This window comes from Coffea eugenioides, chromosome 2 (genome assembly GCF_003713205.1).
Source record: "Coffea eugenioides isolate CCC68of chromosome 2, Ceug_1.0, whole genome shotgun sequence".
NCBI lineage: Eukaryota > Viridiplantae > Streptophyta > Magnoliopsida > Gentianales > Rubiaceae > Coffea > Coffea eugenioides.
The window spans coordinates 72,208,987-72,234,797 of NC_040036.1; the positions used below are offsets into that span (position 1 = coordinate 72,208,987).

General features: G+C 38.4%; 1 protein-coding gene, 1 long non-coding RNA gene and 1 pseudogene across 2 annotated transcripts; 1 reads left to right on the forward strand and 2 right to left on the reverse strand.

Moving 5' to 3' along the window:
* Positions 1–6,195: 6,195 nt before the first annotated feature.
* LOC113760712 lies at positions 6,196–6,793 on the reverse strand. Its single transcript, XR_003467095.1, has 3 exons — positions 6,703–6,793; positions 6,445–6,583; positions 6,196–6,289 (listed from the first exon to the last, which is right to left on the reverse strand). It is a non-coding gene; the product is annotated as an uncharacterized LOC113760712 (long non-coding RNA).
* Positions 6,794–9,725: 2,932 nt separating this feature from the next.
* Positions 9,726–11,517, forward strand: LOC113760204 (annotated as a pseudogene).
* Positions 11,518–16,187: 4,670 nt separating this feature from the next.
* Positions 16,188–16,556, reverse strand: LOC113760207 (wall-associated receptor kinase-like 20). Its single transcript, XM_027302771.1, has one exon. The coding sequence runs from the start codon at positions 16,554–16,556 to the stop codon at positions 16,188–16,190; it is 369 nt and encodes a 122-aa protein (XP_027158572.1).
* Positions 16,557–25,811: the final 9,255 nt, after the last annotated feature.

Genomic DNA, 25,811 nt, shown 5'->3' on the forward strand with positions numbered 1-25,811 from the left:
CTGGTGATGCAATGGGAATTTGGCTCCTGAGAGCCATCCGTATCCTTATACTTTGGAATGATTATTGCTTATTGGATTATTGACTCTTCTGAAAAACTTTTATACTCGCTCACTTTGAAGTTTGCTACTTGAGGTATTATTGTTCACTCTTATGAACTTTTGATGCCATTAACTTGCTATGTTGATATTCGTACTTTTAAAATGGCCAATTTGTTATTTGGAACCTCACTGGGCTTTTAGCTCATTCCACGCCATTTGTTTTCCTTACAGGGGGTACGAGCGAGGCGTGAGATGTGTAAAGACTAGCGTAGCCTAGTTGTTTTTGACTTTTGACTTGTACTCGCGCTATCACTCAATTAGGATGATTTGTACTTGGATTGTATACACTTTAAACCAGTTTGGGTATATAGAGGTTTTGTATCTTGAATGTGCATCGATGTAAATTGTAAGTGTGAATTGCGATGTTATTTATTCCCGACGGATGTATGCACGTGATGCGAGTAAGTGAGTCCTGGCGAGAGCTGGGCAGGTGGTCCGCTAAATCCTAGGGTACGCCCAGGGGGAGGTGGGGCCGTCACAGAGAGTGAGTGCGATAAAGTACACACTCGTCTCGTCAAGTTACATTCACATATTCAATTAGATGCATTTCAAGTATTAGGCAACAAGTCATACACTTGACACTCACCAAGTCAAAAAATGAGTAAATGATCAAACAAACTTATAGGCGTCCACCCCGAAATTCTCTAGAAGATCCTCTTGAGTGCCTAAGCAAATAACGAGTAACTTTTACTCACAACCATGCATTAATCAAGAAAGAGTGTACACTTGTTTAGACTAAGTCAATGTCTTAAAAGAGAACCTTAATCTCTCGAAAATTGTGGTTCAAAAGTAGCGATTTAAAATCCCAAGAGAAACAAGCCTCTACCATGAAATCGAGTTTTAAAACAGTGTATCGATATCAAGAAAGAGTAATGGGTTCACAAAAACTCATTTCTTAAGGAATCGGAAAATTTCAGCTTTAAGTGACAAACTTGGAAAAATCAAATCTTGAGTTTGGCATGTCCAAAAATGGAAAAACTCTACACTGTTGGAAACTAGGTTTGGAGTACTAAAAGTTCCTAGAAGACACTTTTCCAAGATTCTAAATGGAAAGCACTCATTTTTTGGCTCAAAGTTGCTGATTGAACAAGCAAGACAGAATCAGTCTTGTTTTTCGGTAATCTTTGGAAATTCGGCAAAATTCACAAAAAGTGAATCTGCCCTTGAAATTTATAGCACAATAATAGTTCCAAACAAGGTTTCAAACACGACAAATGGAACTAAATTTGGAATTTTGAGCTTTGAGATACAGCAGTTCAAATTCGATTAATTTTTACTACTAGATCAGTGAATTTCCAGATTTGAAAAGTCATCTTTGTAGCATCATTTGGACATCGAAAATTTGTTGAAATAGCACCAAATTTCATACACTTAACATTCCATATATGGACTATCTCGCTATCAAATTTCATCTAAAAACTCATGTGGGAAGGTAGTTAACAAAAATACCAAAGTTTGAAAAATGTTTCAAGGACAATCTGCCCTCATGCTTTTCTTTCTTTTCCAAACATTTTGCACAATGAAATCAGCTCCAATTCGATCCATTTTTGAAACCAAGGTCCTATAAACATTTAATAAGCAATTGAAAAGTAATTAACATCAAAATTTTTGAGAAAAAACATCCCAAAACAACTCTGACCATTCGGCCAGCAAGAAGGGAAAGACTTTCCAGTTTTCCAGCTTTGTCGTACTTTCGAAATCAGGCCACATCTCACTCATTACAAGTTCAAATTGGGAATGGTTGGCGGCGTTGGAAAATAGGTTCAAAATGATACATTTCGTCAGCAGAAAACATTTCCAAAATTAGTTCACAAGTAAAAGAAATTCAAGCCACAAGATATAGCTTCTCCATTCCTCTCGGACAGATAATCAGAACAGAACAGCAAACTTTGCCGAATCACTACAGATGACTCAAAATGAAATAGTAGGTGATTTTTATATCGTTGGAAAGCTATGAATGTCTAGTTTTGAATGCCACTAATAGCACTCAATTTTGACTTTTTTTACAGAAAGATACATTCAAACAAAGAGGTACTGTCCGGACATCTACAACACGTTTTCCAGATTTGGTTCTTTTTCGAAAACTCTAGTTTTGAGCAACCAATTGAATGATTTTCGCAAGGCACTTTGTACACATAATATACAACATATATCACTCAATTTCACAGTCAAATAACCATCTAAATTTCAAAATCAAAACAAAACATCACAACCAGAAATTCAGTCAGCTTGCACTTCCAACTTTCCTTCGATTTTTCCTTCACTTTCTAACCGTATTCTTCTCAAATAACACATAAATAACCACAAACAACTAATTACACCACAAGTCAACTACCTATAATCCACCTTAAGGCCGCTAACTTATTGATTAAAGTAAGAAATGAAACACCTCAAGTCCACTAGCCTATTTCATGCTTAGGGTTTCAAACCCATACCATGTAAGCTTGATTCTTGAAGAAAATGAAAATATTTAAGGGAGATGAAGAATACCTCCCAACTTTTGGATGAAACCACAAATTTATCACCATAAAACCTCCAATAAATCCCACAAGTTGTTGTCTTTCTTCAAGTTAGAACCGAATTCCAAGTGGTGTGGAAGTTGAGTGAAGATTTTGGGCAAGATTGAAGCAAGATGGAAGCAAAATGAGAGGAGCTTTCTTCCTCCCTTTTCCTTGAGAGAGTCAGCTAGCCAAGAGAGTGAAGAGAGAGAGTGTTTGTTGTGGTTTGAATCTTGCCTTGGAAGCTTGAAGAATTTGTGGCCAAAAGCTATGTAAAAGTCAACTACGAATAGTGCATGAATAGTGTTTCGGGCCACCAATTTTCTCTCTTGTTTGTTTCATTAGTGCACTAATCCTCAAATGTAATTCCTTTAACACTGTATTTTTTCACTCTTAGTAGTCTAGTATAATTTTCTTAAATCTCCACTTAGTCGTTTCGACGCGAAATACGCGAACTTTCGATTCGCGCGTGATAAAGCGAAATTTAAAAGCGATTCATGTAACGATAATATAATTAACCAATATTAGGGTAAATAATTATAAAAATAATTATTTTAAGAATAAAAACATGAGTCCTCACACAACTGCTGAACCTTCCACCAGAAAATCACCTAGAGGGATTGTGACACGCGGAGAAAAACGGAAACGACCTGCTAAAGAGAAACGTGCTGCTCAAACTGAGGTAGAGCCAACTCCATTGCCCAAGTTTATTGATGATGATAACAGGGAGAGGTTTGAATGGATTTCAAAGAAGGGGTTCATCACTCAAAGGACCATTCTCCCTTCTGAATTTCATAAGCTTGACCTTGAACCAGTTCTTAAACTCTTTGAATTCCAAAAATGGTCTCACATTCTGACCTTACCCAACTCTTATTATCCTGATATGCTTCATCAGTTCTTTGTTAACCTTAGGAAGGGTAGTTCACACATTGACCTTCTTTCTCGTGTCAAGTCAGTTGATATAGCATTCAATCCTGACATTGTTAATGCGGTTTTAAAGACCAAAATTGAAGTTGGTTTTAAAGAAAAAATTATAAAATTTTTCTCTTATGAAGAATTTCCTTCTATCTATCATCATTTTCATGTTGAAAAACTGATGACTTACTTTTGACAACACTTTAACACACCTGCTGAAGCAAATTGGAGGATCTCAGTCCACAAAATTTGATCATCTTTGCAATAATTTCAAACTTGTTGGTTCCTACTGATGGTCATAGGACTGATGGCAAAAAAAATGGAGCTTTACCTGTTTTATTGCTTTCTTGAAAAAATTCGAATTGATTTTGGCTTTGTAATGTATAAATTTTTGCTCAAAATCAGCAAAGATAGACGTAGGAAACTCTCCTATGGAAAGTTTTTAACTTCAATTATTGCTCACTTCAAAATACCCTTCACTGGAGTGTCTCCAAAAGAAAGTGCATCCACCATCTTTTCAAAAACTTACTTTAAAGGAAAAATTTGAGATTCTTTGATGGTCATTGGTGCTACAAGGAGTCTGTTTTTGAGTCTAGGACAAAGAATCGTCATGAAATTCCTGTCACCCCCAGACCTCCCAGAGACCAGTCTCAGTATGTTTCACCCTTCACCATCCATCCTAGAAAATCATCCACTCAGCTTTCCTCATCTAACCATGAAGTCATCTCCTTACTTGAGGAGCTCAAACAACACATTCTCCTTCTTGAAGATGGTTCGATGATGACTATGTCATCTGACTAACAAGCGATCTTTATAGACAAAAGAAACCTGCTTGTGCTTCATGTCCCACAAGAAGATGAAAATGTGCACCAAAAGGAGTCTCGGACTGAATCAACTCCTGTTCCACAAGATAAAAGGCCACAAATTGAATCCACTCCTGAAGTCCATGCCTCAAGTTCTCGGCCACAAGATAAAAGGAAGGCTCCAGTAACAGAAGCTAGTGATGATGACGATGAGAAAACTGAAGAGGAAGTGAATCCTGCTAAGTTTTGTCTTGCAAGAAGGAGGCCTGGATCGTCCAAAATCACCATTTAGGCACTCTTAGGCACTTGCACTTCATTTTAGGATGGCACTTCATATTAGGCATTTGCATCTTTTGTAGTTCTCTCTTTTGATGGTTCAGGTACTCTATACTGATGGATATTGGTTAGTTTTAATGGTTTCTAGTTAATTTGCTAATGTATTTTCGATAGTATTTCTCTGTTTGGTACTTCTTCTAATTTCTGGTATTAATTTTCTGTGTTTGTGTTTGGATTGCATTTCTGGTATGCTTTGGTATATTGGATTGGATTGGATATTGGATTGCATTTCTGATGTTGATTGTATGATTGCATTGCTGATATTGGATTGCTGATATTGGTTGTTAAAATCATCTTATGATGCCAAAAATGGGGAGAAATGGATGTTGGGAAGTGTAAATTGGTTAATGTGTATGTAAATTGGTAAATGTGTAAGGGAGAGTTATTTTGACCTTAAAATTTTAGCACTTAAAACCTTTTTGATGCATTGAGTGAGGGGGAGTTTTGGCTCAATTATTTTTTCCTCCATCCACTGTTTTGTCATCATCAAAAAAGGGGAGATTGTTAATCTTACTCTCTGCCTTTTGATGTTTACAAAACAAATGGATGATACTAATATCTCTTCAAGATATACTTTCAGCTATGAAGCAAATCAGATTCCAAGATCAAGTGCAATTGAAAGAAACAAAGGTTGCTGAAAGCTGTCGAACGCATGTGAAGATAGGACCGGACGTCCGATAATCATTGCGCAACTTTGGACACATAAAGAACTCTACCACCGGACGTCCGAAGGAATTAAGACATTCCCTCTAGCTAACTAACTTCGATCGGACTCAAAACATTAGAGCACCAAACGTCCAATAAATAATGCGGCACTTCGGACATAAAGCATTGAAGGTACCTGACGTCCGAAAGAATTGAAAAAAATTTCTCAAAATGATCATCTGTTTTCGGACGCAAGCATTAGAGACACCGGACATTCGAAAGAATTAAAGAAACTTCCTCAAGCACACTGCCTACTGTCAGACTCGAATATCGGCTGTACCGGACGTCCGACACTCCCAATGGCTAGTAGACTCTTCAGCTACCTTCTATCCGTTGAAAGCATTAATGGGATACTTCAAAAAATAAAGAAGAAAAAGATGTGAACAAGAATTACAGGTTAAACTTCTTGTTAAAAGACAAATGTAGGAAGTGAAAGCAAATCCAATTGTTCCACTAATACTGCCTGTTTCATAAAAAAAATCGATCAGCTTAAGTTAAGGTTTACTGACTTCGTTCCTGGTTTACAAACACAAAACGAGATTTTGAATCTACTAACATCAACCGCTAACGTCTTCAATCTTTGGATGTAACCAAGATATAGAGTTTTTGAGTCGTAATCTTACTAATGTTCCAGTATAAAGGACCAGATCAACTTTGATATTTCCATTCTTTTTTTTTTCACTTCTGATCAACTTAGCAATTCTAATCTACAGTTTGTCTCATCTTTTGTTTAAACCAACATCAACCAAACATTAAAAATTATAAAAGCGCTAACAACATTCAATATCTCATTGTAGAAAGCTGAAACCAGAGAATCAATAGAAATTTGATACCTTGCACAAGAGGCAGAGCAATAAAATCATACACGTCAGATTGCGGAGATCCTGGATAGAAAACTCTATCGAAGCTAAAATTGAAGTCCTCCTTCTCATCCTACCATACATCGACAAAATTCACAAAATTTTCTTATTTCACAAATTCATCACTTGAAATTATGCTTCGACAACTCAACAGGATACAATTTTAGTAGAAAAGCATATAACTTTCGAACACATACCAACATTATTGTTGAAATTGAAAATTAGAACCTTGAATATGAAAGATTCAGAGTCTACGCGGTGTATGCAGATGGAATCGCCGTGATCTGCTCTTTCTTTCTGATTAAGAGGTCTGAATAGCGCGCAAACTTTGATTTTCGACATTTTCTGTGTATGAATTGATGGGAACCTGAAAATCGACCACAAAATTCAACTAAAAATATTCAATCGATTATTGATCAAAGTTCGGTTTTGAACTACATAATCACAGTTCACAGACCAAAAATGCATAAGCACAGGGAACTATACCTGATCGGAGAAGAAGACTGAATGAGAATTCGAGGATTTTTTTGAAGATTTTCCCGCCAAAATCTAGAGAGAGAAAACTTTGGAGTCGAAAATACTGATCAGCCACGTCTTAACGGAAAAACAGGAATTCGGACCTGTATTTATAGTTAGCATACGTGTACACTTGTGGGCAAAACATGCTATTGCCGAGTTGAAGAGAATTACGTGAATTGCCCAACTAAAGCCTATATTTACCTTTCAGACCCTAAAAGTTTTTCTTTTCTTTCTTTGTGTTGACAAATATTGACAAATAAAGGATTAGTGGTTTCCTATGCTTCAAATTGAACTGCCCGAAAGCGGAATATACCAATGAAGGGATCTCAACTCATTTGTTGGATTAAAAATCAATTTTTACAAGTAGGGTTTGGTTAAGTTTGCCATAAAACTTATTAACGAAACTAGATAGAATGATAGTTAGTGTGTTTGGATAGGCATTTTTTGCCTTATTCCAAAAAATATGTCAAATTGGTGTTTGGATAACAAAAAGTAGACCAAAATAATATACATGTACATTCCGTCTCGTATGTTCCAACATGGAGATTATGGTCAAAACCAAATCTAGTTGATGCTTGTAGTGTAGGCCCACACCCACATGGACATATACCTAGTGTACCCATTTGGAGTTAACAAGTTTTGACCGTCAGGGGCCCTCCACTTCTACTGTGTTTCACTATTGGCTTACAGTTACAAATTTTTTATCGTTGCTCCTTCCGTCTGAGTAAAGCAAAGGGAAAGCTGCTCCATCAAAGCCTTCGTCAGAGAACTTATTCGGCCGAGCCGCTCTTTCACTGAGCAATTACTTCAACATCCAACCCATTCAACGACTACATCATAAAGGCAATTTGAAACTATCAACAAGACTGAGTCTACTGCTACCAACACGCCGAAGGAATTGATTCCTCTGCCATGAAGTGATAGCAAATTTCACTTCGCTTGCAGAAGTTGGGACAGCGGTGCGTTCTATAAATCTGTGAAGCTTGGGTTTCGATCTGCAATTACAGAAGCGCCTCTGCATATGGAGCGCGGTAGTATGTGATTCGTCTCACCTTTCATCGATCGATTGCAAGTCCAGCGTATTGGAAAGGAAGGAGGTAAGTGCTCTTATATTCCCAGGTTTCCTTGCCCTTGCAATAAGCCATTAAGCTGCCATACAGCGGTTGGTAATTTCAGTTTAACACTTGTCTAATTGGTTGGTCAATTTTGTCATCTTTGATTTCGGTAACTTCTTGTTAAAATTTCTCCTATTTCTTCCAAGTTGCTGCGTATTTGATGAATCGCATGAATGTTAAATTAGGGTCCTGTGACTGGCATTCTTCCCAAATATGCATTTATTTACAGTTGAAGAATCATCAATTGATGTTCACGGTTGTGTAATTTTTCTCCCATTTTAGTTTCTTATCTACCCTAATGCTTCAATTTTTCAATTCGCAGGACTAGTTGATCTTTATTATGTTGAAAGTTATGCTGAGATTTTCTTCCAATTTGCCTACGAGAGAAATTTTGTCACATTTATTAGAATTACGCATAGAATACAAAATATACTTTACAGTTACTAATAGAAAACTTGGTTCCCTTTGTTCATAAATTGGTTCAACCGTGTGAGTAATTTATGGGACTCCCTCATTGAAGATTGTATTTGTGTTTGGATAGCGTTCTAAATTTCGCTGTCGTCTGATGAAGAACTTATGGCCATCCTACTATGGTTGTTTTGTGTCAATTTTTTCCCATAACCACCCACGATGTGTTGATGTATGTCTGAAGTATAGGAAGTTTTCATGCCTGCGAGCAATTCATATATTCAGAATTCAAGCGTCGGTGAGTGTTCCCCTTGCTGTACCACAAATTATATTTGGCACCAATACTCTAATCCAAATGTGTAGAACCTTTCTTACTAATTGTTCTATGTTTTACAGAATCCCCTTGCAGCCCTAGTTCTTCTGTCACAGCCCATTCCTCTTGTGCCTCAAATGACTTTCACGAGTCCCTACAAAACTACTTTGACCTAAGATATCATTTTCTATGCCGATTTATTTCATCTGCTATTGTGCATACAACATATTTATAAAAGAATGATGTGCTTATTGGTTTGTCCATAGATGTCTGAAAAAAAATATTAGCATCCCTGGGAGGAGGATCTTTATGTTCGCACCTACGTAGAGTGGCAGCAAAATGGAAAATGGGAGGCAACTCGTAGCACGTTGGCTAACTTCACTGCATTGGCTAACTACTTGACCTAAAAGTGTGGGCTCGGTTGCACTGGGAGCCAATACCAGTCAAAATACTATCGAATGGTGGAGAAATGGAGGTTGTTCACTCATCTCCGGGGAGATTCTGCCATACCAGAGACTGGGATAGGGTGGGATGCCGAGCATAAATGCTTCCAAGCTGGAGCTGATCAGTGGGCTTATTTGTACCAGGTTATTTCTAACCATTGTATGCATGTTCCATTATATTTCCTTAACATGAAATTCTGCAGTACTTACAGACTTTCATTTACATAATTAGTCTTCTCAAGGCCAATGGTTACATACATGCCAATTCTTAGCATAAACTAAGAATGGAAGAACACGTGTTATCTGTTATTAGAACTTTTTCAAGTAGGCTTTTTAAAGCCATAGTAGGAAAAAAGCTACTATCTATCGGAATTTTGCTGCTGCTCTAGTTCTGATAGTATTACAGAACAATGCGCCTCCATTAGGGTCATCCACCTTGTGTCTAATTGTTTCATTTGAGACTACAAATTCGCTCTCCACTTTTATTTTGTGATCATATTGATTATGTATACAGAATTCAGAGTTGGAAGGCCGTGGTAACATCTGAATTATTTTATTTCTTCTACTTCAATTCTTGCTCTGTCTTATACATTTTGCACTATCTGCTGGATATAAAATGTGCATCTAACTTAGCTTCTTCTTCCAAATAGATAAACAAGCACTATTTGGACTTCCAGTACCTAAATAGTACTGATTTAGTGATGCAATGGGATGCGGTTATGGGTGGCAAACACGCCACTGGCAGTCGAGCTCAGTCTTCGGCACAGCTCCCGGCCAAAATGTGCCTCCCGAGGTAAGAGGACATAGGGGAGATTAGTAGTGTATCAAAGGGGAAAGGGGTGGCTGAACAAAAGCTCTGTGATTTGAACCCTCCACATCACTTCCTTTCTTCAGACGATGAAGACAACCCTGTTCCAAGAAATCCTGGGAAACGTCCAATTTCCAGTGGTGCTTATAGCTCAGAGAAGGATGGATCTAGAGGTGCGAAGTCTCAACGGTCGGGCTCTGAAAACTACCAAGAAGCGCTTAGCAATTTCAATAGATTCTCTTGTATTGCATCAAATGAAAAAGAGTCCAGAGAGAAATATTCCATAGCTGTTGCCAAAAACGCTGTCAAGAGCTTGGGTTTGGAGAAGCGGCTGCATATGTTCTTGTTGAAGGAGTTACTGGATGAAAAGTTTCGAGCTTTGTTTCTTAGCTTCAGTAGGGATTAGCAGTTAACCTGGATTGAGATGTTCAGCATCCCGAAGATGGAGGGGAAGTGAAGTTGTCACTGCTTATTGGCTACCCGTAGTTCTTGTTAACTCTTTGTTGCATGGCTTTTATAAATTTTCGTTATCGGCTAATAAGTTCTTGTTTAATGCTGTGGGCATTCATGGTTGTCAAAGACCAGATTTTGATTGGGTTTGCTATGACCCAAAATGCTTGGCTTAGTATTTTGATAGGTGCTGTTTATACTCCCACAGGCAGTCTTTTGGTATAAACTTAATTCATTTAAATTAACATGTTTGTTAAATTTGTTGGTTTGAAAGTGGCATCAATTTACATGAGTGTTGTTGAACTTGGTTCGATTTGCATATGCTAATTTCATAAATTTAAGGGCAATTTGTGTACTGCTGCTGATACAGAGGCACTGACAAGTAATTTAAGATCATTCTTCTGCCAAAAGTGGACATTTCACAGGCCCACACCTCCATACGGTCTGTTAATTTAGCTTGTTAAATTCAATTCAAATTCTGTCTCAATGTTTGAATGTAACAGTTATTATATTTATATTGTGGCACAGATTTATCCACATGGATCAAAGGACACACTTCCCTTTGCAACCATGGGAAATGATTCCCTTGCTGCCATGGCTGTCTTTGAGTCTAAATACCGTGAAGGTCTGACTGTAAGTTTGTATGCTGTTTTGTTTGGGCATTCATGGTTGTCAGTTGCTTGGAGACTACAAATTGGTTAATATTGGACTATTATAGAGAGATGAAGGGGTTCAAGTAGTTGCAGAGGCCATCAGCTCTGGCCATTTCATTAGACTTCATATGTGGTAGCAATGTTGCTATCTGTGTTTTGACTAAGGTGCATATTTAATCTTTTTGGTCATTTATCAAATCAATATTAAGAAATGACTTGGAAACTACAGAATGGCTTGATAACTCTGATGTCCGGTGGAAACTGTGCAGGGCCGCAAGGAGTACCTGAGAAACCATCTTCAACTCTGGCATTCAGACCTATATCAGTGAGAAAGGTTACTCCTTTTCGAAGAAGACTGGTAAGTAGTTGCATAGAATTTTCTTATTTGGTAAGTAGTTGCATAGAATTTTTTCTTATTTTGAGATGGTTAGAAGTACAAGTATGTTTTCTTCTGAATGCGATCGCTTCGTTTTGGAGTGTCCTCTTGTTTATTCTTGTATCCATTCCGCTTGCAGAAGTTCTGCTGACAAAGATCACGCTATTACGAGACTCCGTACACATTATTGAAGATTTAGAGGAATTGGAGGAGTAGGCCTCTTCGTCTTTGTGTGATAGTTGAATTTTAAGCTTGGATTGGAATTTCTTTAAAAAGGATTTGCTGCATTTTCTTAATAGAAAAGTCGACTGCTTTTCAAGTATGTATTAACATGAAATTTTTTGGGACTAAAGTACTACCATGCGCCTGTTACTCTTTGCTATTTAAGCCAAACTAAATCAGCAATGTTACGTCCACTATAGCCGTCTCCTCTAAACCAACCTGTGGACAGTAGTCCATCAAATCTTGGTGACCATCTTGGGCCCTCACCACAAACCAATGCGTCATCGTGCAACTTAAAACAAAATCATCTCTCAGTCCACGGCATGTAACAGCGCCTGGACTGAACCCCCTCATACAATTCTCAAGTCTCAACCCCTTCTGAAAATGAACTATTGAGAAAGAAGACTACAGTTTACAGGCTAATGGCCTTTCAATTTTGCGCATTTTCAACAACAAGCAATAATCCATAGTCAGATGCTCTATAGGAATGTTAATTTATGGTGTCAATGATCGAGCTGTGAGTGTGTATCTGCACGTAAATACTACTGATAATACGGTGAAAGCCTCTATATTATCTTGATTTTATGAACAAGAGTCTTTTATCTTGAACATTTCATTGACTTGATCCAATCATGGTCGGGCTACTGTCTGTTTATTCTTTAATTACAGCCTCTATATACCGTGATATTTAGTGGAAGTTTATGTGTTAGACAGGGGTTTAACATAAATATAAAAACTTCATCAGGTTCGTCGACATGAATTGGAATTGGGAGCCTCACATTTTCCACTAAGTAATGCGTGTCAACTTCCCAATTATGACTTTACATAATTGAGCTACAGTCTTGAATCAGGCTTAAAGTTGTAACTGCTAGTCCTTAGACGTTGGAGATGGACAAGAGCAAGAGCAATTCATATATCTTTTCCTAATCGCACCCAGTCAAAGACAAAAATCTCTCATATCAGGTGCCCTCAATTATTTTGCACAACTCATAGTGAGATTCGTTGCAGCCATTATGGAATTGAGATATTTCCATACGTCAAACCAATAGGCATTCACGCTTGCTATGTTTCATGGAAACAACAAAACAAATCTCTGAATGTTGATTTTATTTGATCCATTGCATTTCTGAGCAGATGAAGGACAGGCTAAATCTCCACCTTATGAAAAAGTTTAGGTGTTGTTTTTATTTTATTCGATAGCATATTTTTCAAAGCTGTCGAGAGTAGGATACTCTCTGGTTCTTTAAAAAAAAGAATTGAAAAAACAACGCCATTCTATGTGTGATAAACATATGTGTGCATGATTACAGGAACGACACTAATCAGAACAATACAATGGAAGCCGAATCTTGTGCATATAAAGAGAATAACTCCAATTGCTAAAATGTGTGATCTTTTGATATGACAAGAAGAGATCTTCTGAGAGTGTTTAAATTGCACACTATTAATGAGAATAGTTCCATTGTTGCATGTCTTTATGAAGTTTACTCTTATCAAAAGGTGAGCTTTTTTAGATAGCAATTGGACATTTCACGGGGACTTATACATCTTTAAAAAAGGGGACTTGTAAGAGAATAACTTCACGAGTGAGAATACAGACAACTATGATCCCATGTGTATCCCAATTACCTTGGTTACATCAGTTTTTTTGGCTTCCATACTCTGACCCGCCCTTTAAAATCAGGCGAGAATAGAGTCCTACCATGCATTCGACATCCACCTACCATCTCGCTTTCACCAGCTTTCTATAACAATTATATCTCTCTTTCACCAGTTTTCTTGCTTTTTTTCCCTGCTTTCCCTTTCGCGAAATTCTTTAGCAACATTTGTCCTGTTACTACATGGCAAACTTCATCCCAAACTTCTCAACTTCGTATGGCTCCAGTTCTGAGAATGATGATGAGGCAATTCTCAATGGTGCAGCAATTTTGCTATTTGCACCTGAAGCAGAACAATATGATGGGCCTCTAATCAAAGTACCCTGCCGAACTGAAGATATGCCTGGTTGGAAGTGGGTGCAAGAGCTAATCCTTGGTCACCTGCTTCGTATATTGGAGAATTGTCGAATAACAGTTGACAATTTCATGAGATTTTGCGACATTCTTGTTCAAAATAACTACGTCCCGCAAAATTCCCACAAGCATGTGTCTATCAAGGAATCACTAGCTATGACTCTAATCATGTTGAGCCATAGCACGCGTACCTGAGTAGTGGCGGAGAGATTTCAACACTCCACCGAAACCATCCATAGAAATGTAGCGGAAGTATTGTTGGAACTGTGTAGATTTGCACAACGGATTATTCGACCAAGAGAAACAAATGCTGTGCATCCAAGAATATGATATAGCACCAAATATTATCCTTGGTTTATGGTTAATATTGGGATACCTCCTCTAACATTTATTTTTCCCAAAAAGTTTCCTATTTCCATGCAAACATTTACATATATTTTGCTTTCACACTAACAAACGGAACCAAGTCATGCTTATGGTTCTTATTCTTACCAAACTGCTGCTTCAGAACTTCATAATAGCAACTGTCTGATTTTTTAATTGAAGGTTTGACAATCGCCAAATTCTTCATCTCAATGACCATATCATTTACTCGAACAAAATGCAGGATGCTATTGGTGCTATGGATAGTACTCATATCCCTGCTTCAGTGCCTACAAATGAGCAAATGGCCTACACTAATAGACATGGGACCCAATCTCAGAATGTTTTAGCTGTATGTGACCATGACATGCGCTTTGTGTATGTCTATGCTGGATGGGAGGGAAGTGCACACAATGCTCGGGTCTTCAAAAGTGCACTGAGAATGCACACTGACTTCCCAATTCCACCCCCAGGTTCGATTGCACGTGTTTATTTCTCGTTGGGCTGAACAAACATGAACCTATGTGTGTTTTCTGGCTATACAGTACTTATAAGTGACATCCTGCAGAGGCCTTAACTGCTCCCTCATCATTATTGTGCATTGAATAAATCCTTAGACATGCTTCCAGTAATAGGTGGAAAGGAAAAAAAATGGGCAAATGGACTTCATCATACAAACCTGTCTTCTTATTGTAGTACCTCTTCGCTAAAGACTACCAACCGTAGCATCTGTTCTCATATCAAATGGAAAATGGAATAACAGGTCTTATTCTGGTTTTTTTTTAGTGGCAGACTTTTTTAAATTTAGAATGAAGAAGGAGTTGACCTTTGAGTTTCTGCACAGGGTTGCTACCAAACGAAACACTGTGGATATGTGCCCCATAGTAATTTTTTTTCCAGAGCTATATGCGTGTCTTATCCTTCTTAGCCAGACAAATAGATATCCAAAGTATTCCACTTCCATTTCTTTCTTAAGCCTGTGCACTCGGAATTATTTTGACATATGATTTATGAGAATTTCTTAGGCCTCCCTTAAAGTTTTCACAATTTTGAATTTGCCAACTGTAAGCTTAGCTGCACAATTTCTTTATGTTTAGGCAAGTACTATCTGGTGGATGCGGCATACAAGATGGTGCCGGGATTTTTAGCACAATTTAAAGGAGGACGTGTTTCACGAGTTGGGCAAGGACGTGGACGAGTCCAAGGACCGAAGGAGCTATTTAATACCCGTCACTCCTAACTTCGCCTATTTGATGTCTTGAAACAACGATTCACCTATTTGAAGGGACCTGTCCCATATTCCTATATGCAAACACAAATCAATGTAGTCAGCATTGCACAATTTCTTAAGGGAAACTCAACCCTCGGATGAACACTTCCTGCAATATGAACAAGAGGACATACAAGTACAAGGCGAAGGTGGCGATAATCCATACCCACAAATACAACCATTGGTTGTGCCCTCACATGAGATAGCAGCTTGGAAGGCAATGAGAGAAGAAATGGCTAATCAAATGCATGCCAGTTCACGCAGGCGAAGGCAATAGATGTTGGAACATAGCAATGGCCAACTAATAAACGCCTCGGTGAATCTATGGAAGTTGTGCAACTTAATAGGTTCAATGTGGAAGAGGATGCAAATATTCTTCGGCCAAAATTAATTCTATGCTTTGAGTACTTAGTTCAAGCTGCCGTAGACATTTCGAGGTGGAAATGTTGCCAAACAAAAGATAGGGATGGCATGCCAGCTTGTGTAATGTAATTATAAGTTTGTATTGTGTGTTGAATGTTTGATTCCTCCTTTCTGGCTATTATACAAATGAAGTGGCATAACTCTCTACTAAAGAGTTGCAACACGGAGCAGCTTTCCAACTCAATCTACCAAAGCTGGAAACAATTGTCTTGTCATAAAGATATCAATTTGGTGCTAATACGCCACTCCAAACGTAGTGAAGTAGCTTATATTTCGGTGCTAATTCGCTACTATCGACTGCAATGTTGATAAAAATTCAATCTCTAACACCCACGTCTTTCATGGAAGGCCTGTCAAGCCAATGCGTTGCTCTAAGCACCCCATAGCAAGAAACCCCAGTGCCTTCATGGTATCAAGCTCCAAACTACTTGCCTCCTGCTCCAAGAATTTATCAACTGCATCCATTGTTTTCTCCTCTTTGTACTGCAACCTCTGCACATACACCGCCATCTTTATATCATCTTCTGGTCTATTGCATGTCTATAATGAACCTGAGATGTCAAGAGCTCCAACAACACAAACAAGAAGCTCCCGGATCAGCGAGTATCCGTCAAGCGATACTTCCTCTTGTACTCAGGGTTGACATATTTCAGAGTTCGCTGTGCACACATTGATATATGGTCGAGTTTTGTATGCGTTAGACGAGATAACCCAAAATCTGAAATCTTTGCATTTAGCGTGTCATGAAGCAAATGGTTACTATACTTCACGTCACGGTGATTATTTGCAGGAACTACAGAGAAATGGAGGTAAGCAAGCCCCTCAACGATCGCATGAGGGACGTTGAGACGAGTAGTCCACGTTACTCTCCACCTGTTCAAACCTTGTAAATGATCCACAGGGGTTCTATTTGGGACATCTTCGTAAACCATCAACGGTTGCTTAAGCTCATCACAGCATCCCATTTCGAAGATCACTTCTTCCCTTTTCTAGCACCTGACAAAGTATTCTGACCCCACCCCTTGTTGGTTTGTGTCCATAGTAGCCCAAAAGCCAATGCAAGTCCAGTGCCTATGTTGATGGAGATTTCCACAGAAAGGGACGAAGAAACAACTGCTCTTCTAATTGTATGCATCGTCTGATTCAAAAAACACTTCAAGAAATGGAGGTTTACTACGTCGGATCAATTCCTGATGTCCCTTTAGGAAATAGTTGCTCTGTTTTGCTAACTTCTCAGCTGAAAATAATTTGGACGAGTTCCGCTTTGCCCAAGCGGAAGAACCCTTGCAGCTTCAAGGCAAAATACGGGTCACTGAGCTGCATGAAACTGAACTACGACTGCATGGGAAGGCTGCAAATTTTTTTATTTGTTCTCATATCAATCCAAGTAATGTATCCACGTGGTCCAACCTGCCAATGAGGACATGGAAAGTGAAGAATTGTCACTAAAGTTGTCCAAACATTTTTTTGTTATCTGAGAGATTATTTCATTATCTAGAATATTTTATCAGATAATACTTCAAATAATAGATATCCAAACACCCTCAAGTTTTCCTGTATAATTTATCCAAGTAGTACAAAACGATGGCTATTAAATGTGACTTTGTTCATATTTCTTTCTCTTCTACTTGCAGCGAATCCATCTATAAAGCTCAAGGAATCCACCTTCCTATCGTAATATGATACAAAGCAGCATTGCAGTTTCCCAAAAAAGCCATAAGAACATGGCAATGGTGGCTGCTCATTGCCATGAGCTAACCCAAAGTCAATTCTTGGACCTAGGGGTGACAATTTTCGACACGACCTGAAAATCCGACATGAACCTAATACGAAATTAATGGGTTTGGGTTTAGATTTTGAGAAATCGGGTCACACCCGAAAAAAAAGGTCAAAATCGGGTTGACCCGCTAACCCGATTTTAAAATAAAAATAAATAAATAAATATTAAAAAAGTATCTAAAAACTTAATAGTAAATAACTAAGGGTAAACTACATAAAACCCCCCTGTGATTAAGGAAATTGACATGAAACTTCCTCATTGTTTAGAAACACCCACTTAACCCCCCTGTGTTTTGGACTTCTTTGGATTTTACTTGCTAACCGGCTGGGAAGCCGGTAATAACATGAAATACCAAAAATACCCTCATATATAATATGTGAAAAGCTACAGATGCAGTAGAGGACTTCTGAAAATTACGTAGAAAGAAACCCTAAACCTACAACCAAGAAGAAGCACCATTATGCATAGCGGTGTGAGTTACGGTGAAGATCAGTCGGGCTTGAGCTACATTTCATAAAATGAGAGATTATGCATAGCGGTGTGAGTTACGGTGAAGATCAGTCGGGCTTGAGCTACATTTCATAAAATGAGAGATAAACCCTAAACCTACAGCCAAGAAGAAGGTGTTTGTGTTGCAGATCGGCGGGATATATAGTGAACATCGATCGGCGTTATAGTGTAGATCGGTCGGCGTTGCTGTGCAGATTGGTCGTAGTCGCAACGCATTGGACTTATCTATTAACCAGGTAAAATACATATCCGAACCTTAAGCAGTAGACGAGTTGATTTGTTAAAGTGTTGGGGATATTTTGAAACTTGGTAAAAGAACCGCCATTGTTAGTTTTGGCTTAGTCAGAAGTTTCTCCGACAATGTTTGTGCGAAATTTTTTTTTAATTCTGTAAATATGCAAATTTTCAGTTTTGGCTTGGTCAGAAGCTTTCCCGACAATCTTCGGACAATGTTTGTAGAAAAATTTTGTTTAAAATTGGTAAATACGCAAAAAGTCTGGGTTTGGCTTAGTCAGAAGCTTTTCTGACAATCTTTGGGGGAAATTTTTTTAAAAATTGCAATATACTGCAAAAAATATGAGTCTTTTTGGAGTAATCAGGTCTATGTGGTCCATACTGGTATTGATTATGATTTTTATCCTTCTAGATAGGTGTGTTAATGTTCATTATTTACTTTTTTGGAGTATTCAGGACTAATGTGGTCCATACTGGTATTGATTATGATTTTTATTCTTATAGATAAGTGTGTTAATGTTGATTATTTATTTTTTTGGAGTATTCAGGACTAATGTGGTCCATACTGGTATTGATTATGATTTTTATCCTTCTAGATAAGTGTGTTAAGGTTAATTTTTTGGGTTAGGTGCATAAGAATGGGAGATAATCCGTGGCAGACCATAGACATACATATGCATTATGGTGGATATTTCAAATGGAAACCGATAATTAGATACACTTGCGAACACGTGAGGGTATTTTGTGGACGGGACCCTGATGAATTATCTGTATTTGCGTTTGAAAAAATGTACCAAACAATTGAGCACGGCGTAGCAATTGTGAATTTCTGGTACTCTATTCCGTTTCATGACCTTGATGTTGGTGTAGTTCCCATCAAGGATGATGTCGACATCGAATTATTGACAACATGTTATGAGGGGCTTCTAGAAATGCACATATATGCTGAGAGGGGGCCTGATCCAATTGAAATTGTGTCCCCAGAAGGAAAATTACTGTACAAGAGAGTGACTGGTGATGGCCTACTTGCACTTCCGTATCATGATGGCTGGCAGGCTGAGATTGGTTCGTCCTCAACTGTTAAAGGCAGGGATGACATTGACCCGTTAGTAATTGGGAGGGAGGACAATAATGACAATCCATACATTAGAGATAGAGCAAAGGGGATCTGTGAAGAAGAGTCACCACAAATACAGTCAGATCCAATTTCAGTGGGACCCCAACACGTGAACAAGTCCAAGAGAACGAAGACAACAAATGATAAAAAAGCTAAGTTGCAAAGAGTAAAGTTAAGTGCAAGAAAGTCAGTCAGACGATTATTTGAAGACAAAGAAGAAGGTGATACATCATCAGAGCTCCGGCAGTCTCCTACAAGGAAGGCAGCAGAAGAAACAACACGGGCAGAAAGAGATCCAATAGAAGAGCAGACTGATTGTAGCGGAGAACCAACCACACAGGCAGAGAGAGAAGACGGAGAAGAAAGCAAAGTCATACCAGATTATTCAGATCTTCCTGACTGGCTAAGAGAAACAGTAGAACTGCCTGAAGATGATGACATATTTGCAGGTTTACATGGTCAAGAATCAACAAAGGCATCTATAAATGTTAGATCTGCAAATTCGATTGGTATTGGGTCTGAGCAGCAACAAGAATGTAAACAAGGAAAAGCTACAAAGCAAGCTGATTTAGATGAACATCAACAGCAACAAGAAAATCAGCAACCAAAAGCTACAAAACAACCTGATTTGGGACAACATCAACAGCAAACCCAATCCAAGTACCAACATGAAGTGGGAAGTCAGTCAACATCAAGGAGGGATGATAGATGCCATGCGACTGAGCAGGAAGAGGACTGGAACGAGGCAGTAGAGGATGATGAAAATCTGTTTGACAGAGGAATAGGATCTGATGACGAAAGCATCCCTGTCTACAGTTACTTCAATGCGGATGAGGAATTTAGGAAAGAGCATTTTGAACTAAAGGTTGGTCATAAATTTACTAGCTTCTATAAATTTAGAGAGGCTTTGGTGGAATGGGAAATTAGGGAGGGATATGAGCACAACTACATCAGAAATGAAGGCTCTCGAATCACAGCTAAATGTGCAAAGGGGTGTAGTTGGAGAATTCATGCAAGCACAATCCAGAAAACAAAGACATTTATGATCAAGACTCTTAAGGGAGAGCATTATTGTGGCAGGGATTACAGCAATCGACATGCCACTTCAACATATCTGAGTAATAAATTTCAAGCCAAAGTGAGGGATGATCCTGGGTGCAGTATTCCTGGCATAGTGAATGAGACAAGAAGACTGTTTATGGTAGACATTAGTCAGAAAAAAGCTGCCAGAACAAAGCAAAAAGCATTAGAGGCACTTAGGGGCAATGACATGGAGCAATACCACAGACTTTGGGATTATGTAGCTACTGTTAAAAATTCAAATCCTGATAGTCATATTTCATTGCTAATTGATAGGCGAAATATTGAGGAAAGGGCTACATTTCAGAGGATATATTATGGTTTAGGTGCTTTGAAAAATGGTTTCCTAGAAGGATGTAGGCCTATCATAGGACTAGATGGCTGCTTTCTCAAGAGTCCCTTTGGAGGTCAACTCCTTACAGCCTTGGGTAGGGATGCCAATGACAATATGTTCCCTATTTCCTTTGCTGTTGTTGAGGTAGAGAATTACGACAGTTGGAGTTGGTTTTTACGGGAATTAATCAGTCAAATTGGAAGAGGAAACAAAGGAGTGGCTTACACTTTCATCTCGGATAGACAAAAGGGTCTTGTCCATGCAATTAAAGAATTGTTTCCTGAATCAGAGCATAGATTCTGTTTGAAACATATGTTCGAGAACTTCAAACACAGATTCAAGAATCAAGACCTTCGAGACTTTTTTTGGGATGTTGCTGCAGCAGCAAACATGTCGGAGCATGAAACTGCCCTAGCAAATCTGGAAAGGGCTGACCCACAAGAAGGTGACAAGTTAACAGCTGCGGGGTGGTTCAAACGGTTGCCTCCAAGACTATGGTCCAGAGCTCACTTTAGCACAGCTTGTAGGAGTGACACTTGCGTTAACAACATGAGTGAGTCATGGAATAATTACATTCTAAAAGCTAGAGGGGAGCCAATAATAACAATGCTGGAGTGGATTCGGAGGAGATTAATGCAAAGGATGGTAACCAAGTGAGAGGGCATGCTGAAACATGGTGGCACTTTGTGTCCGAACATTTATGAGAAGTTAGAGAAACTTAAGATAAAGGCAAGAAATTGTGTTGCGGTTTATGGAGGAAATGGAAATTTGGAAGTTGATGGCTATGGAAGGACAAATGTTGTCAATTTAGAGATGAAAACATGCACCTGTGGTCATTTTCAGCTTAGTGGCATTCCTTGCGTGCATGCGGTTGCCTGCATTCAGAGCAGAAAGTTGAAATTCGAGGAATATGTTGATGCTTGTTACCATAGGGAAGCATATTTAAGAGCCTACAACTTCACAATTGGTCCTGTTCCTTCGAGACAGTTTTGGGTAGATAGCAAAATGCAATATTTGAACCCACCATTGGTGAAGAGAGAACCTGGTAGGCCAAAAAAACAGAGGAAAAAGGGTCCAGAAGAACCTACAAATCAGCAAAAAGCAAGTAGAAAAGGTCTTGCAGTTTACTGTCGGAGGTGTTTGAATTCTGGACATAACATAAGAACTCGCAAATCAGCGATTCACCCTGAGTCTAAACTTTACAAGGTAATGTAACATTTAATAGTCAAAAGTATGCGAAAGTGTGTTTTGTTGCTACTTATACACTTATTCATTTCAATTTGAACTGTAGGCACCTAAAGTTGTTTTGTTGCTACTTATACACTTATTCATTTCAATTTGAACTGTAGGCACCTAAAGTTGGTCCAACAGGTTCAAATGCAACATCTGTAGCTTCTGCAACTCAGGCTAGGGTCTCAAGTACTACTAGTACTACACTTTCACAGGTACTAGAAAGTAATTGTCAATCTTTGGCTGCTGCAATATACTTACATACATATTAACCATGCGAACTTATATACAGGAGCCTAATCGACATGCCAGTGGTACCAACCAAGAGAGCCAGCAAAGTAGATCCTTAAAGAGAAAGCAACCACCTGCAAGGATGTCAAAGCTGCAACATTGTGGCTCCAAAAGACCAACAAAATGAACTGCAGTTGAAGAGGAAGTAATTGGTTGAATGTACTAGTTATGCTAAAACATTTGCTGGTTGAATGTACTGATACCATCATGGTATACATGTATGAATATCTTTCATTGTACTCAGATTTTTGGCTATCTTTTGGTTGGCAGATACAGTCGTGGGTATTGTACTCAGATTTTTTGGCTATAACATTGGTTGACTGTGGCCATTGTGGTATTGTACTTAGATTTTTGGCTATCTTTTGGTTGGCAGATACAGTCGTGGGTATTGTACTCAGATTTTTTGACTATAACATTGGTTGACTGTGGCCATTGTGGTATTGTACTTAGATTTTTGGCTATGTTTTGGTTGACTGTGGCATTTGTGACTGTGTTGTTGCTGGTGTAGCTTTTGGCCACATTATGCTATGATACCATTGTGGTATGGTTGTCGTAATATGCCACATTTTTTTTGTTTATTTATAGCAATCCAGATTACTATCCATATCTTTGCTGATTTATCATGTCTTGTGACTGTATTGCTGGTGAATCTTTTGGGCACGTTATGGTAGGATACCATTGTGGTATGGTTGTCGTAATGGGTCACGTTACTGCAATATCTTTGCTGGAGATGACTAAATCTGACAAGTGTTTATGGATGACAATATTACTAGTTATATGTTTGCACTTAACAGAGTGTCTTTGTTAGATCAGAGTGTATTTGTTAGATTAATGTACTTGCGTCTTTGAGATATCTTTGAGGATGGCAACATCTTAAGATGACTAATATTACTTCTAAGTGTTTATGGATAGCAATATTACTTGAGACACTCTAATGACTTGATCTAACAATTTCATTACATTTAAATCTCAGGGCCTTTACCTTAGGTCCTGAATAAAAGTAGCTTTTTTCAATGTCCTCAACAAAAGCAGCTTCATTCGCTCAATTATAATTGAAACATGAAAATCAACTCCAGATTGAAACCAGGATGTGATTTTTGCACTACAATTTGTCCCAACTCCAGATTCTATTACACTACTTTTACATTACAATTTTTGCCCAAAATTCATCTCAAACATATAACAACCAGTGACAAAAGAGACGCAAGTACAGTCAGCATCATCATCATCTTCATCAACCCCATCGTTGCTTCGACATTGTGAATCTTCGATTGTAATTCCATAATGATGTTATAGTTATTACTTTCCATTCCTTGCCCACGCATGATAAATCTTTCCGCTGTAGCAGGTCCAATTGGTGAAACCCTTTCAACGTATGGACTTTGGCAAGATGATTCATTAGTGCCTCCCTCTCTACTAATTGGGTTGCACCATGCCCAAAATGAACAAGCACCAGTTTCACATACATAATACAACATACCTTTTGATGGTTTTTCAGATTCTACGACCTTAATCTTTGCTTTATTGTTGCAGAAACATCGCCGGATTTGGTACCTTAGGTCCCTCGATCCACCGGCAAAATTTTGGGAGCTTGACATTTTTGGGTTCTCCCTTGAAATGATAGCTGATTTAGCCCCTCCAAAGCTCTTTTTCTCCCATCCAAAGCTGCTAAGCTCTTACGCTTTTGGGTCTTCGTTTTGCATTTCTCTAACAAATGGTTTCATTTGCAGAACTACAACTATGGTGGGTTTCATTTGTAAGAGACATGGAGGGCAAAATTGGAATGAAACGAGTTTCTTCTAGTCACAAGTTACCATTAGCCCGCGTCAATATCACTCGCTAGCTTCCCAGCCGGTTAGCAGGTAAAATCCAAAGAAGTCCAAAACACAGGGGGGTTAAGTGGGTGTTTCTAAACAATGAGGAAGTTTCATGTCAATTTCCTTAACCACAGGGGGGTTTTATGTATTTTACCCAATAACTAAATATAATATACCAATTATCATTTATCACTACACAGAAGCAGAATCAGAAATCACGCCAGCCCTAAATCTTTCTTTCCCTTTTCAGCTTTTCTCCTCCAAAAATCTAAACGCAAAACCAGATTTAGATCTAGATTTGGCTGATGATGACACTGATGCACACAGGACTGATTTGATGACCATAACCAGGTTTGTATTAAACGAGCAGTCCAACTATCCAAGCACGCAGAATCTCTCGGGGATTTCACTATCTTGCTCAATCACATTGTTTTGGGTTGCAAGTTCATTTGTTCTACTATCAACAAGGTCCCTCCGTAGAGTTCCTTACTTCTTTTCTTTTCTTTTCTAGAGCATTTTCCCTCTTTTCTAAAAACAGAGGCAGAAAGATGAAACCTTGTGTTTTGTCACTTACATTTTAACTACATTATATAACTGCTTCCACTTTTTCTCTCTTTCTCTAACACATACACACACCAGAAAGTCTCTTCAGTAAAATGTTCACCGGAAATCAATTATCGGCCTTTCCAACCTCAGAAAAACATTTATTACGATTTTTCTTGGGCAGAGAAATCTCATTCGATGAATTAAATTTCAGGTTGTTTGGGGTCAACCCGTTTGACCCGCCAACTGAAACTTTCGAGTTCGGGTCAGCATGCTTGACCGGTCACAGGTTGACAGGGTCGGGTTTGGGTCAACAGATTTTCTGACGGGTCGGGATTTGAACCCGATTGTCACCCCTACTTGTAGGGGTGGCAATCGGGCGGGGGTGGTGCGGGGGACACCTTCCCCAACCCCCTCCCCATTGCATTTTAATTCCCCCTGTCCCCCGCCCCATACTTCCCCCGCGGGGTTAAAAAAAATTTATTATATAATTTCATTATAATTAAATTTGAGCAAATAATTAAGTACTAAAATATTAACACATCACCAAATTATTATTCATTGTAACTTCACAATTGAAAATCATAAAAATAATTAAACAAAGGTTATTTGAATACAATCTAATATGATAAAACAAATATAACTAAAATAATTAAGTTTTCACTTTTGATACAAATACAATCACTAAATTATTATTGTATTTTTTTTAGAAAAAGTATTATTGTATTAAGTGTAATTAGGAATTTAATATAAATGTATTAATAAATTTAGTATAAATAATTAATAATTTTTATTAATAGACATGTATAATTAGTAGTATAATTGATAATATCATTATGTATATAATTATACGGGTGGCGGGGCGGGGGAGTATACCCCTGCCCCCCGCCCCAATTCTAAACGGGGGAAAAAAATTCCCCCTCCGCCCCAATCCCCGCTCCAATGACCCCCGCGAGGCGGGTGCCCACCCCCGTTGCCATCCCTACCTACTTGGACCCAAGCTGCAACAAATGGTTTCCTATAACAATTCACCCTTCTGCTTAGATATGTCTACGACCACAACTGAGAATCTAATCGATAGTAAATAACCCTTTGTGGTTTCACACCATGCCAACTGATTTTCCTTACATGTCAAAAATTTCTTTGTATCTCTCTTATAGTTTTTTGACAGAAAGTAGTGACCATACTGTCGTTAGTTGAAATGTTAGTATTGCCTTTTCTGAAATACTAGCAGAACAACTGCATAATGACTTCACATAAAGTTATAAAGAAATCATGTCAATA